The following is a 15,710-nucleotide window of genomic DNA, read 5'->3' as shown; positions in this document are numbered from 1 at the left end:
AAGGTATAAGGATACGGCCCATCCTCTGCAAGGCGGTTTGCTAGCCTAACGCCTACCATGCAATAAAACTAAGTGACTAACAAAATCACTAATGAAATGCGAGGAGTTGTAACCACACTCCTTTGAAGAAGACCATCCTGTAAGCTTTGTATGAAGTTTTAAGCAGGTAAAAGCTTCGACCTCATGCACTCCAATTTTCTTCCATGAGGTCGACCTCATCCTACCTCTGTGCAGAGGGGACATCTACCATTGAAAGCACCCACAGTAATCCACCAGAGGTGCACTCACTGTGCTTGCGCTCCACTTGGGAGAGACCAAAGTCGGTGAGCTTGATGTGCCCCTGGGCAGAGATGAGCATGTTGTCTGGCTTCAGGTCCCTGCACACAACAGTTTTTCCTTATTTTTATTCATTACAAGGCAGGGCTTGAAAGGCCAAAAGATAAAGAAAATATTGCAACACAAGTGATAATGAAGAAAGGGGGACAACTGCATGCCACATATACAATAGTAATGAAGAACAAGAAAACTTCGCTCCATCTAATGAAAATAGATCTTCTGTATAGCACTCAGTGATGCTAAGCTGGCAGCCACTCACTAATTGCCAGTGGAAAGAATGAGATTTCATACACTGATAATCAAGTTATCTAGAAGAAAAATGGAATTCAAGTATGTTAATGCTCAACTTTCCGAAATAGATGCGATACATGAACTGAAATGTTTTCCGCAGTGTGCAATGAGCTAAAGATTCCCAACCGAGATGGTCTTGAAGGTACATGACACTGGTTGAAAATTTATAATTGCTAGACACAAATCTGGCAGCCTTATTTCGAATGCATTCAAGCATGTCAGATATCAGATAGGTAAGCAAACTCGAAGACAGGGCATAAATATTCAAAAATTGGTCCGATGTAAGTGAAACACAGGATATGACAAACTATGTTTTAAACAATTAAGCAGGCTCTCAGTGTAATATGCTCAAATTGCCCTGTCCACGTAAAGTACACAGAGATACTTTTATTCGAAAACTTTTTGCAAGGGAACATTATTTCATGGGTAATAGGTCTATATACCCACTCTACCTACTACCATGCCTGTCACAATTATTTCTGTTAATGAAATACTGTGTGTAGTAGATAAAATTAAACTTTCATCATCAGCAGGCACTGCTGAAATCAATTCTAAACTTTTAAAGAACACTAAGCATGTTTCTGCTAAATAGTTATCACTACTGTTTGCCCAGTCTCTTTCCACAGGCCCCATATCCAGATGATTGGAGGAAGGGAAAGGTCATTTCAGTCTCCGGTAATAAAGATTCACCATTAAATTATCATCATATCTCGCTCACTAGTGTACCATGCAAAGTCATGGAGCATATCATCTACTCTGAAATCATGCGAATACTAACAATTTCCTTCACTCTATGCAACATGAATTTCGTAAAACCTATTCCTGCATTATGCAACTCGCAGTATTCCTTCATGACCTTCCGGATGTTAGCGGTAGAACATCCGCCTCGCATGCAAGAGGACCGGGGTTCAAATCCCGGTGCCGCGCAATTCTCCACCGGATTAAAAAAAAATCCGCGTGTCGATGGAATTGCATAAACAGGTTTGGGGTGTGACCTGATGCCGGTGAACACCTCCAGCAACGCACTCCCTCACCAGAACAGGTTGGCCACCCTGGTGCAGTAATTGGCCGCAACCTCTCACGATAAGCTCCTCTCACATTAGTTGGTGTTTTATCGCCCTGAAACTTGCGGGGCTCTGTCAAATTTCCACTAAATCGGCACTAGCTAAGAGACACTTGGCGCCGCGAGTTCATTACATCAGGGTCAACCGCCACAACATGTTCATTACATGGAGTTTTCAAATACACACACTGTAACGGGGGCGGCGTTGGGGAATTGAGAAACTTCGTAATATCGAGGAATTCCCTACATGGAGGTTCATTACATACAGGCTTAACTGCAATTTTTGTCAGTTGATAGGAGCACTTGTTCTGTCCTTCGTCTCAATCCTCGTTCTTGTGGTGCCACAACTAAATGGAGCAGAAAGTGAGCTGGGCGGATGAGGTAAGAAGTCTGTAGGGGCCAGGTGGATGCAGTTAGCACAAGACCGGGTCAGTTGGAGTAATGCGGGAGAGGCCTTTGCCCTGCAATGGATATAATCTGGCTGATGATGATGCTACAAAGAGGATGAGAGGAGGGCAGGAACTTAGGTGGTCAGATGAAGTTTTCAAGTCTGTAGGGGTCAGGTGGATGCAGCTAGCATAGAACCGGGTTAGTCGGAGTAATGTGGAAGAGGCCTTTGCCATGCAGTGGGTATAATCCGGTGGGTGATGATGCTCAAATGCAAACCACACACACAATCCTGACAGAGGCTGCCAATATCACACCAAGAAGAGGCCACAGATGTCCCAGTGACCACGGGTGTAGCACAGGTCATGGCTCAAATTAAGACAGGGTACATACTATCCAAAAGCACTACCAGATCTGAGTCCCATTATGCAATCACCTGGCCTGGGAACACACCATAAATATTGCCAGGGGGCGCTCGGAGCGAAAGACGTTGAAGTGGCGCTCGGAGAAAAAGACAAAGTGAATCGGCTCCGGACTCGCAGGACGTACCTAAAGCTTGGACCGTGTAATCCCACCTGCACCGGCTCTGTTAACCTCGCCCCAGTCGCCAATACCGTGACAAATCTGGTGGAGGTCAGGTCTGATGTCCCGTACCCCTCCGCTAAGCAGGAGTGCTGGTCATATATTCGAGGAAACGCCTGTTCACCGCACTGGCCGCAGACAATGAGGCCTACCACCTGAGTTTTCCCGATCGGCTATGACTACCGGCAGCCACGACGTTGTCGCAATGCCTGGAGCGGCCCCTACTTACGTGACGTTTCAGAACCCCCGCGTCCCAAAGACCTTTCACGGGGACACCTATGAAGACGTCGACGACTGGTTGCAGCACTACGAAAGGGTAGCTACCTTCAACCTCTGGGATGACGCCGCCCGGCTTCGCAACGTCTACTTCAGCCTTGAGGATGGCGCTCGGACATGGTTCGAGAACCATGAAGACCAGCTGTCTTCCTGGATTGAGTTCAAGCGTCATCTTGCGGCTACTTACGGTAGCTCAGATCGCCGCGAACGGGCCGAACGCGCTCTCCAATCTCTGGTTCAAATGCCTAACGAAACCGTCGCGGCATATATCGAAGACATGACACGCCTCTTCAAGCGGGCAGACCCTACAATGTTCGAGGACAAAAAGCTGCGCTACCTCATGCTTGGCGTCAAAGAGCAGCTTTTTGCTGGCCTGGTGCGCAGCCCATCGAAAACTGTCGCAGAATTCCTTGCGGAAACATCCACGATAGAAAAAGTGCTTCAGCAGCGAGCTTCGGCACAGAATCGTACCGTCCACGCCACCTCCGTCTCTGCCGAGTTACCATCGCATGGCATGGACGCATCAGCGCTACGGGAGCTCGTACGTTCGATTGTGCGCGACGAACTCAAACTGCTGTATGGCGCACCTCAACCAGCTTCTACCTCCATTGCGAGCGTTGTCCGCGACGAAGTGCAGCAAGCGCTCCGGCCTCCGTTTCCAAGCGGTGAACCTCACCCTGCTCCTTCTCTTACGCCACCTGAGTGTCAGCGCCCCACATACGCCGAGGTGTTACAATATTCTCCACCCCAGTCGCCAACCTTTATTCCTGCTAACGTAGCAGTACCGACAACACTGGCCCTCGTGATCCAGTACGTAACGGATTCCCGACCGTCTAGACGGAAAGCAGACGAGTGGCGTACCCCCGACCGATGGCCTTTATGCTTTCACTGCGGCGAACCGGGTCATGTCTATCGGCGCTGTCCCTACCATCGACTGGGCCTCGAAGGTTTTTCCGCCGATTCTCCGCGGCCTTGCTACGGCGAACGGCCCCGAGCCATTGAAGATTTCGTCAATGACCAGCGCCGTGGTATTCCGTCTCGTCTGCGGCAATCTCGATCACCGTCGCCCAGGGCTCGCCCTTCGCCATCTGCTGCAAGGTCCTCATGGGCAGCGCAAGGCCGATTGCCCAGCCCCCAGCGGGAAAACTGAAACCAGCGACCTTCGGGGGTAGGCTCGCTAGACATAGCTGCGCGGGAGACCCCCCATCGACGCGGACACAGAAAGACTACGAATCAACATTGGAAAAGTCCGCGATTGCCGATTATAACGTTACCTCGACGCCACCACGACGCACCCACAACGACGACGAATTGCCGGTGGAACCGACGACGCACTAACGCACCCGCAACAACGACGAATTACCGGTGAAACAGACGACGCAACAATGCACCCGCAACAACGACGAATTGCCGGTGAAACAGACGACGCAACAATGCACCCGCAACAACGACGAATTGCCGGTGGAACAGATGACGTGACAACGCACCCGCAACGACGACGAATTGCCGGTAGAACGGACACCGCAACAGCGCGCCTGCGACGACGAATTGCAGGTGAAGCTTACCGCGTACACTGATGCAGAGCACTCAAACACTCAGAAGCCTGATATTCGCGAGCAGCTGTTGTTGGACCTACCAGTAATACTGGATGGTCGCCATGTTCGAGCTTTGTTGGATACTGGCGCTGATTATTCTATTTTGAGCAGCCAATTTGCTGCGATTCTCAAGAAGGTTTTGACTCCGTGGGCTGGCACACACGTTCGCACTGCGGGTGGTCATCTGGTTACTCCTCTAGGCACGTGCACGGCCAGGGTTCAAATTGAAGAGTCGACATTTGTGGTAAGCTGCCTCGTTCTGAAAAGCTGCTCACGTGACCTAATTCTGGGCGTAGATTTTCTTCGTGAATATGGCGAAATTATTGACCTCCGGGATTTTAAGGTCTCGTTTTCTACTGAGAAAGCAGTGGCCCTCAGCAGTGCACAGCGACCACTTAATGTGCTTCGAGTTTATGCGGACAGTGTCACGCTGCCACCCCGAATCAGCACCTTCGTTAATGTCAAATGCAATGCACTTCACGATGGTGACGCAATAGCCGAAACTAACGTCTCGTTACTGTTGACGCAGGGAGTCTGCGTGGCTCGCAGTTTGATTCATCTTAACTGTGGTCAGTCCAAGGTACTTGTTACCAATTTTTTGCACGAATATCGACACCTTATTCGAAACACTTCCGTAGCTTACGCGGAATGCATATCTGAAGTCTCAGAGTGCTTGTCCACAGAAACCGTGCCACCGCTCACATCCCTCGACAACCTCGATATTAGCTCAGAGCTATCGGTGAGCCAGCGTGAACAGCTGTTTTCATTGTTACTCGAATTCAGAGAGTGTTTTGCATCGTCGTCAAAAGTGCATCAGACTCCCATTGCCAAGCACCAGATCGTGATGTTCGATGATGCGCGCCTAATTCACCAGCACCCCTACCGCGTCTCTTCGACCGAGCGCAAAGTTATTAAGTCACAAGTTAAACAAATGCTCGAAGATGATGTTATCCAGCCTTCAAATAGCCCATGGTCCTCCCCAGTCGTTCTAGTTAAAAAAAAAAGACGGCACGTTACGTTTTTGCGTCGATTACCGCAAGCTGAACGCCGTAACCAAGAAAGATGTTTACCCCTTGCCGCGGATTGACGACTCTCTCGACCGCCTTGGCGTGCGAAGTACTTTTCGTCAATCGATCTAAAAAGTGGCTACTGGCAGATTGAGGTAGATGAGCGAGATCGTGAAAAGACGGCCTTTGTCACACCCGACTAACTTTACGAATTTAAAGTTCTACCTTTCGGACTTTGTTCCGCGCCGGCCACATTTCAGCGGATGATGGACACTGTCCTCGCCGGGCTTAAATGGCAGTGTTGCCTAGTCTACCTAGATGATGTGGTGGTCTTCGCAGAATCGTTTGCACAACAACTTAAGCGCCTGCGGTCAGTACTCGAAGCCCTTCGATCCGCTAACTTGACACTTAAGCCACAGAAATGTCACTTTGGCTACCGAGAGCTTAAATTCCTCGGTCATGTCGTAAGCGCCGCCGGCGTGAAGCCCGACCCTAACAAGCTTACTGCTGTTGCGGAATTTCCGATTCCACGTGACAAGAAAGCTGTTCACAGATTTCTCGGCTTGTGCGTTTTACCGATAACTTTTACCGGATTTACCGGCGTTTTATCGATAACTTCGCTGATCTTGCTGAATCGCTGGCTCAGCTCACCTGGGGAGACACCCTTTTTGTTTGGAGTCACGAGCAAGAAGCTGCTTTTACCGAGTTGCGTCTCCGTCTCCAATCGCCGCTTGTTCTAGCCCATTTCGATGAGCACGGTGAGACAGAAATCCACACTGACGCCAGTAACATTGGCCTTGGGGCAGTTCTCGTGCAACGTCAAGAGGGTGTGGAACGAGTGGTCGCCTACCAGCCGTACTTTATCCCGCGCCGAGATGAACTATTCAACTACTGAGAAGGAATGCCTCGCCATTATTTGGGTTGCTGCAAAATTTCGCCCCTACCTTTATGGTCGCCCATTTAAAGTAGTCACTGACCACCATTCCTTGTGTTGGCTGGCCAACCTGCGTGACCCATGTGGCCGCCTGGTGCGATGGAGCCTTCGCCTACAGGAGTTTGACCTCACTATAGTCTTTAAGTCCGGACATAAGCATGAAGATGCTGACGCGCTCTCTCGTGCGCCCGTGGAGCTCGCTTCACCACACACGGGTGACTCTGGCAGTTTTCTCGGAGGTGTTGATGCTTCAGATATGTCTCATCAGCAGCGTGCTGATCCAGAGTTATGAGCCCTGATCGATTATTTAGAAGGTCAGCCAGCCACAATACCTAAGTGCTTTTCTCGGAGCCTCTCAACTTTCTGCCTGCGAAGTGGTGTACTCTATAAGCATAGCTCTAGATCCGAGTCAAGAACCTACCTCCTCGTGGTATCCGCAGCTCTGCGAGAGGAAATCCTTTCCGCGTGCCACGATGAACCAACTTCTGGCCCCTTGGGCTATACTCGCACACTTGCTAGGACACGAAAGACATTCTACTGGCCCAACCTTGCCACTGTTGTTAAGCGCTATGTCAACAGATGTCGGCAATGTCAGCGTCGGAAGGTTCCGCAATCAAAGCCTGCAGGCCTCCTCGTGCCCATAATACCACCACGAGCACCGTTTGATCAAGTCGGCATGGACCTTCGCGGTCCTTTCCCTCGATCCTCCGGTGGCAACCGTTGGATAATCATCGCTACAGACTATCTGACTCGATATGCCGAGACCAAAACGTTACCTAGTGGTACAGCCTCTGAAGTAGCCCATTTCCTTGTACGCCAGATCATGCTGCGGCACGATGCTCCGACCTGTATTATTACTGACAGAGGGACTGCCTTTACTTCAAAAATGATGGCCGAAGTTTTTCATCTCAGCGGTACGGCGCATCGAAAAGCTACTGCTTACCATCCGCAGACCAACGGGCTGACAGAAAGGCTTAATAAGACCATTGCGGACATGCTGGCGATATATGTCGACGCCCAGCACAAGACTTGGGATGCTATCCTACCATATGTGACATTCGCGTACAATACTGCAGTCCAAGAGACGACACGCTTCACGCCGTTTCGCCTAGTTTACGGCAGGGAGGTTCGGATGATGCTAGACGCAATGCTCCCTTGCGAAACAGATACCGAGCTTTCTACCAACGCCGAGCTCTTTGCCCAAGATGCTGAGCAAGCACGCCAACTAGCACGCGTCCACATCGCCCAGCAACAGGACAAGGATTCACGCCGGTACAACCTCCGCCACAAACAAGCTTCCTACAACACCGGGGACCAGGTGTGGGTGTGGACTCCTGTTCGACGCCGTGGCCTATCAGAAAAGCTGATTTGCCGTTACTTCGGACCATATAAAATCTTGCAGCGCCTCAGCGACGTTAACTATGAGGTGCTCCCAGATGGCCCAGAGCAGAGAGGCCGTCGGCTTCCTCGTCCAGAGACAGTTCATGTCCTACGCATGAAGTCGTATTTTATGCGGTAACTGAAAAACGGCATCTGCAAACTTTTTTTTTTTTTCCACGTTTGCTTTTGTCCACCTGTGTGCACGTGTGCCGTGTGCGTCACGCTTAAGGAGGGAGGAACGCCAGGGGGCGCTCGGAGCGAAAGACGAATTGGCGCTCAGAGAAAAAGACGAAGTGAATCGGCTCCGGACTCGCAGGACGTACCTAAAGCTTGGACCGTGTAATTCCCCAGTCGCCAATACCGTGACAATATGAGGGTGACCCTGCTACAGAAACTGACCCCAGCCACAGAACACAAGAAGAAACATTTTTCTTCTTGCATCCTATTCTGCATCACGATCATGCGCCAGACAGCCGTGCTGTTGAGCTGCTGGTATTTTCTGCACTCTTGAGTTTTCAGTTTATCTAAGCCCTCTGAAGAGAGACTCGGTGACCCATTGTGGTTCATCCTCTGGTATGTTGTGTGCTAGAAACTTACCTGTGCACAATTCCCCTCCGATGGAGGTAGTCAAGAGCGAGGGCTGCCTCTGCCGCGTAGAACTGGGCCATGGGCTCCTCAAAAAAACCATACATGTGCAGCAGCGACTTGACATCACCCCCAATCATGTACTCCATCACCTGTGCACAGAAATGGACATGTAGATGACTATTTATGGCATCCAACACTGGATGCAGAAATGAGCTTTTCCATGCCAGAGAACGCACTCAGAAGCAGCACGGTCCTTCACAGCAGCACTTTGTCCATGACCGCCATCAAACGTGCGAGCTCTTGACAAGAAACTCCATTTCTGCAGTTCCCTCCACGAGGCATGCAAAAACATTCTGACAGACATACAACCAGAATCATTAAAACAAGGCAAACGCTAACAAAATGCAGCAGTACTTTTTTCACCTGAACCAAGTCAAATATCAGTCCACAAGGAAGTGCTACTGTCCACTGAAATCTTTGAGACCATTTTTTCCTTGGACAAAGTTCTGAGAGACGTGGATTCTAAGGAAAAAAATGCATTTCTGCATTGCTCCACTGGTCCATCAGCTGGCACTTTTCCAAAGAAGGGTGGAGTTCACTTGCCACTTTGCGCTTGAATCCTTTTTATCGAATTCCTTTGCCCTGTCACGTAACTTACACCGCAGTTGCTAAGCGCCCGTTCTTGGCTGGCCCCACAATCAGTGGGCAGCACTGGCCAACTTAGGGCGCAACATTCTGCCTCTGCAATGGGATGTGTCCAACAGTCTGGTGAATGAAAAGCTTAACTTCCACCCGGGGAAGTTCATCCTTGGAAAAACTTGAATGTGATGTCTCAGACAGTCTGGGGACCCTGCATATAGGTGTCAATCGGCATTGCTGACTACCCATTCTGCTGTGGTGCTCACAGAGACCACGAGGGAGCAGCCAGCTACCTGCATCTGCAGTACCAATCGTCTGGTGCTTCCGATCCCACTGACCTGCTGGTGGAGGCTGCTGCGTTCACTACAGATGTCGTAAGCTTCCTGCATGACAAATTAACTATTAAAGAGAATAATGACAGACTTCGATTCATAAAAAGACCAACTTCGTACTTAAACTTACAAATGAAAGATACCCATAGCTATCCCTCCCGACTCCTCCCACTGCTGTAACGCCCTCATGAAACACCATTGGCTTTGCAAGGTGTAATTCGTTGTTTACTTCCTTGTTTCATGATTACCATTTGCCTTTGTTTTCTTTGTACAAATTTTATGACACCCATATGCGGTACATTTACTTTTTCTATTTTAGCATTCTGGGCATCTGCGGCACTACATCAGCTCGTCCATCACCGCTGATCCTTACATGACCTGGTATCCAGCAGAATTTCACTTCATGTAGTAAGGTTGAAAGTTGGGCAAGTTGAATGTTATTCATTTTGAAGGAAGCGCAGGACCAAGGAGTAGAAGGACACAACACGAGCGCTTTTAACAACTCAAGTCAAGTCAAGTCAAGTCACTTTTATTTTCAACATTTTACAATGTTGACGGTCTCCCAGGCAAAAAGCTGTAGGGACAGCTTGACGGGGCCTGGAAACCGGCGGCAGGCAACAGTGACAGCAGTACAAAAAATGAGTACAAGAGATCAGTTGCTACTTGGGAAAAAAAAAACAAACAAACAAAACTGATATTTTATCACAGACATACAAATGAGACGAATGAAGTGAAAATATAAGTTATATCAGGGTGTTATATAAAGACTAGCGTTTACATACACAAAATATTACAACAAACCGATAATTACAACATGACGGACACAAAACTCAATCTACTATGTATATTACACGCGGTACCATTTTACACTGGAAACAGCAAAACACAGGTCAGCCTATAAACATTGAACGTAAAACTTTGCGTGTTAGTACAGCGTTACTAAGAGTGGATAAATTGAACTTATTTAGCAACATTGGCACTGTATAACTTAATGACTGCAGAAGGTAATTTGTTCGGTGGTGCGGAATTGTCCATTTTTCAGGTGCACGTGTTTTAGAAATATTGCAGCGTAATGTTGCACCCGAGAGCGTAATTAGAAATTCTTTATACTTTTCATTAGCAAAATGGAGGGGGTGGAGAAGATGGTAACTATAAAGAGACTGAATATTGATTATATGATGCTGACGGATGCAAAAATGGTACTTTGTTTATGCAACGTATGGCTTTTTTTTCTAGACGCAGAAGTGTACTGATGTTTTGTTTGGTGGTCGTCCCCCATACTAGCGTGCAGTAGTTAAGGTGTGAGCGGAAGAGGGCATGGTACACTTGTAGTCTGACAGACATAGGAAAGAGGTCGCGCGTTCTAAATAAGGCACCTGCAGCAGACGAAAGTTCTTTAGCCACTTGTTCAACATGACTGTCCCATGTCATCTGATTGGAAAATGTCACACCTAGGATTTTATGCTGTTTAACGATATCTATTTTACGGAGACCTAATTTTAGCTCCCGACTACAGGCCAGACGTTTGTTTTTAGGAGCAAATAAAATTGCTTTTGTTTTTTTCCCATTTATTTCTAAGCTGTTTACTTCGGACCATTTCAGTACCTTTGACAACGCCCTATTCGCCATTTCAAACAATTCGGCTTCATTAGTTGAGCTAAAGAACAAACTTGAATCATCCGCATATAATACAAATACGGCATTATCATCAGTACGCATAAGATCATTAACGTAGACATTAAATAAAAATGGCCCAAGAATACTGCCTTGTGGGACACCAGATGAAATCGGTTGGAAAGCGGAATAGTAGCCATTAATGTGAACACACTGGGATCGGCCGGCTAGGTATGACTGCAGAAGAGTATTTGTTAGCCCACGGACACCATAATAATCTAACTTGTTAAGGAGGGTTGTGTGACATATTGAATCAAAGGCTTTACTGAAGTCTATATAAATTCCCAGTGTTAACTTATTAGCTTCAATGTTTTTAATGATGATTTCTTTTTGCAGCAGAAGAGCAGATTCCGTTGACCTACCCTTCCGAAAACCATGCTGACAGTCAGATAAAAAATTGTGCTTAGTAAAAAAACCGTCTAGTCGGGTGAGCATAATCTTCTCAAGACCCTTAGAAAAGATTGGAATTATAGATATTGGTCTGTAGTTGCTTACATCGTTCCGGTTTCCTCCTTTGAATATAACAGAGACTTTTGCACGTTTCATGTCGTTAGGAAATGTGCCAGATGCTAGCGAAAGATTAAATATATGCACTAAGTACGGACATAAGAGATCAAGGACATGTTTGATAGGTTTAATCTGGATGCTGTCAATGTCAAGGGCTTTACTATTCTTCAGGGAAAGAAACGTGTTGAACACTTCAGATTCATCTGTGGGTTTTAAGAACATGGTCTTTGTGGAATTTGCCTGTAGGCAGCACGAAACTTTACTAAGTGATGAGCCTTTCTTTGGTCTGGCGGCGAAGTGGGCGTTAAAGCGGTCAGATAATGCAGATCCGGAAACTGGTTCACCGTCAACTATGATCTCGAGCATATCAGGGCGGTTAGGGCACATTCCAAGCGCGTCATTGATAATTTGCCAAGTTCGGTCTGGTCGACCAATAGACACTTCACTGAACAGGTGTTGGTAATAGTGTGCCCTTGCTTTTTTCAGTTCGGCCGTAATTTTATTGCGAAGTTTTTTGAATGCTTCAAACGCTGTTGGGTCCTTGGTTTTTAAAAATGCACTGTAGAGTTTGTTCCTTTGACGAATTAAATGAATGTGCTCCGGATGGATCCACGGTTTTCGCGCACGCCTATGAAGCTTAAGGTTTTTTAGAGGAAAACAAGATGTGTAAATGTTCAGAAACATAGACATAAAGGTATTGTAGGCGTTGTCTGCCGTGCTTTCTTTCAGAACCGCAGACCAGTCGTTGTTGTGGATTCTGTTCCGAAATAACTCCAAGCTAGAATTACTGATGCTTTGATATTTAATTATGGGGACACGTGCCTTTGCTCGAGGAGTGGAGTGCGAATAAGCCATGAATATGGGACAATGATCACTGATGCCAGAGCTTATAGTGCCAGCTGCCACCACGGGAGTACAAACATTAGTTATGAACAGATCCAAAACTGTAGAAGTCGTTGGAGTTACACGAGTAGGGGTAACGATTACGTTCCGAAAACCAGTGGATGTTATTCTGTTCACTAGTTCTTTTTTTGCAACGCTTTGAGTAGAAAGATTGATGTTCATATCACCACCTAAAACCAGCCTTAAGCCATTAGTGGAGGCAAAATCGAGAACAGAGTCAACAAAATCTAAAAAAGCACTAGTATTAGCAGAAGGGGGGCGATACATAACACAGAAAAGGGTGTTGCTGTTTTGCAAACATAAAGCCTCATAATTTGGGCTTACAACCGTAAAATTGGGCAATTCATCGCAAGATATTGTGTCCGAAACATAAATCGCTACACCGCCACCACGTTTGTCAGTTCGATGCGCAGAAAAAAACTTATAGCCACTCAGATAAGGTGCACTATCCTGTGCAGATAGTGCACAGGATAGTGCACTATCTTTTACTAAACCTTTTATTGGAAAACAGGGAATAAAAAAGCAGAAGAAAACATATATGTTAGCAGCAAGAAAAGCGTAGAGCACAATCAGTTTGGTGACACTCCCATAGAAGCAATGGGGCGGAAAAATCGCTGGCAACACTAGCGGCTTGTTTTTTCAGTGGTAAAAACTCAGACCGCTAAATTGCATCCGTACCCACCAGAGAGTAGAACAAGGTATACAGTCGAGCCCGGATATATCAAACTAGAAGGGGATCGCGAAATAGTTCGATATATCGATAATTCGATATATTGAGACACCACTTGCGATTGTGAAAAATGATGCTGTGTTCGTCGCGCAATCAAGCCACTCGCATAATCAACTCACTCCCCACTTTAGCCCCAAGAATTTGAAAAAAAAGTAAAAAATAGGGTTTGGTGGCAGGTCCCTTCATTTCGACCGTCGCATTCACAGCTCATTTATTGGCAGCGTGCCAAGATTCTGCGCAGCGATAACATCACGACGTGTTTATCTTTTGACTATACTTTTCATAGATCCTGCTGTGGCAGGGAGCGAACTTGGCAGAGTGCCCACGTAATGGCTTGATTGCACAAGCCTGGTTCGATTTATCGCGCCGCGCTTGAGGCGGTCGTAGCCCACTGCCACAAAATCATTGGAAAGCGTAAAAGCTGCAAATGCCGTTTGAAGCTTCGTAGAGCCATAGATGCAAGAATGAACAACTCTCGCAAAAAAAAAAATAATAAATCTGCCACTTTTTAACATCCGCAGCTGCCACAGCTTACGCTGCGCTGCACGTTCAGCACGGCAAGTAAGGACAACTCTCGCAAAAGAAAGAAAAAACAAAAGATTTGCGGCTTAGCGTCCGCAGCCGCCGTACCTCACAAATGTCCAGCACGATGACACGAGACGCGCATGGCGCAGCCACCGCGCGCAGAGCGTTCACAAATGGAAAAGCGTCTGCCACGGGCTGAGCTAGCTAGCTTGTCTGCGCATGCGTAGTGCGTGCTGCTGTGAACGAAGACCGGGAGAGAGGGATGAAGGGGAGAGATAAAGCCTGGCAGAAGAGTGGGCACACCCTCGCACTTCGCTCTATCGCATTTTTCCCGACTCACGAACACCATGGCTGCATCGGTTCCCTCTCGTTCCTTCACGAACATTGCTTGTATACGTCACGTGCTGGTGTGCGGCAAATGATCACCTCATATGCGCGGCCTTTGGGGAAAGGCTGCGGCGCTGCCCTAGACCAGTCGTTGGCAACTGCGCCCTCTCATTCCTTCCGCGCGTCTTGAAAACGTCACGCGGTAAACGGCCGAGGGTGATGTGATTGCCTTTGGGGAAGGCGCACCGTGTAATGCGTGGTGTGGAGTTCGACATATTGAACGACCAATGAAATTAAGTTCGATATACAACGCAGCTCTCCTATACTTTTACATGGGATTTTCAAGGGGATATCCCGCGAGTTCGATATATCCAAAATTCGAAATATTCGGGTTCGATATTTCCGGGTTTGACTGTGTTAAACTGCTATATTTCGTCATTATTAGCACTCAAAAAATTATTACCAATCTGTACGACCGGTAAAAACCTCAACTTTTACCCGCAATTGGAATGCATCGATGTTCGCTTCGAAATTGCACAAGCCCCTCCTGCCGCAACGAGCCAATCCAGTCCGTTATGGCAGCGAGCACGTTGGGAGCGACTACCGCAGTTGTACCGCTGATGCTCATTTTTTTATAAGTTCTGTCGCTTGCTGCTCTCACCCAGCGCTTCCACATATTTTGTTGAGCACATACATTTCGTGTGTATTGGTTCTTCTCTTGTAGCACCTCAGGCGCATTAGTAAAAATGTAGCAAAATGCGCCTCAGCGTGCGTCGCATCAGTGAAAGCGGTCACACGCTAGGCAGGCCGCAACACATAATACTCGACATGAAGTGCATACTTTATTCAAATAAAACATCAGTCTCGACATGGCACGTACAAAAATGACACGTTTGGGCATGAGTATCACGACAGCAACGTTTAATGCTAGAACCCTTGCTAGTGAAGCTAGTTTAGCAGTGCTGTTAGAGGAACTAGAGGGTATGAAATGGGATGTCATAGGGCTTAGTGAGGTTAGGAGGCCGAATGAGGCATATACTGTACTGAATGATGGGCATGTACTGTGTTATCGAGGTTTAACAGAGAGGCGACAATTAGGGGTAGGTTTCCTTGTCAATAAGTATATAGCGGGTAATATAGATGAATTCTATAGTATTAATGAGAGGGTTGCAGGCATCGTAATTAGGCTTAATAAGCGGTATAAACTGAAGGTTGTACAGGCCTATGCACCTACATGTAGTTATGATGACCAGGCAGTTGAAAGCTTCTACGAAGATGTAGAATCGGCAATGCGAAAAGTAAGGACACAGTATACTGTACTAATGGGCGACTTGAATGCCAAGGTAGGGAAAAAACAGGCAGGAGACAAGGCAGTAGGTGATTATGGCATTGGTTCTAGGAATAGCAGGGGGGAGTTACTAGTTGAGTTTGCAGAAGGAACGCAATAGATTAGTAAGAAAGAAACCCATCAACGAATTAGCGGTGAGGGGGAGGGCAGAAGAGTTCAGGATCTCGCTAAAGAATAGGTATTCAGCTCTAACTGAGGATGGCGACATTACCCTAGAGACAATGAACAATAATTTCAGAGATATCATTACTGAGTGCGCGGTAGAAGTAGCCGGTAGGATAGTTAG

General features: G+C 47.3%; 1 protein-coding gene across 3 annotated transcripts in view; it reads right to left on the bottom strand.

The window, feature by feature from the left end:
• The window catches only part of gwl (serine/threonine-protein kinase greatwall), a 267,750-nt gene that overhangs the window by 154,760 nt on the left and 97,280 nt on the right, over positions 1–15,710 (bottom strand). For all 3 annotated transcript variants that reach the window (XM_084595827.1, XM_084595828.1, XM_084595826.1), the window contains 2 exons: positions 8,449–8,588; positions 289–377 (listed from right to left, as the gene is read on the bottom strand). In XM_084595827.1, coding sequence (XP_084451953.1) covers positions 289–377; positions 8,449–8,588 — 229 coding nt within the window. The remainder of the gene's footprint in view (positions 1–288; positions 378–8,448; positions 8,589–15,710) is intronic.

Source organism: Amblyomma maculatum, chromosome 2 (genome assembly GCF_055883805.1).
Source record: "Amblyomma maculatum isolate TAMU_Amacu chromosome 2, ASM5588380v1, whole genome shotgun sequence".
Taxonomy (NCBI): Eukaryota; Metazoa; Arthropoda; class Arachnida; order Ixodida; family Ixodidae; genus Amblyomma; species Amblyomma maculatum.
Note: the sequence above shows the minus strand (reverse complement) of the source record. Positions and strands in the feature narration are given on the sequence as shown.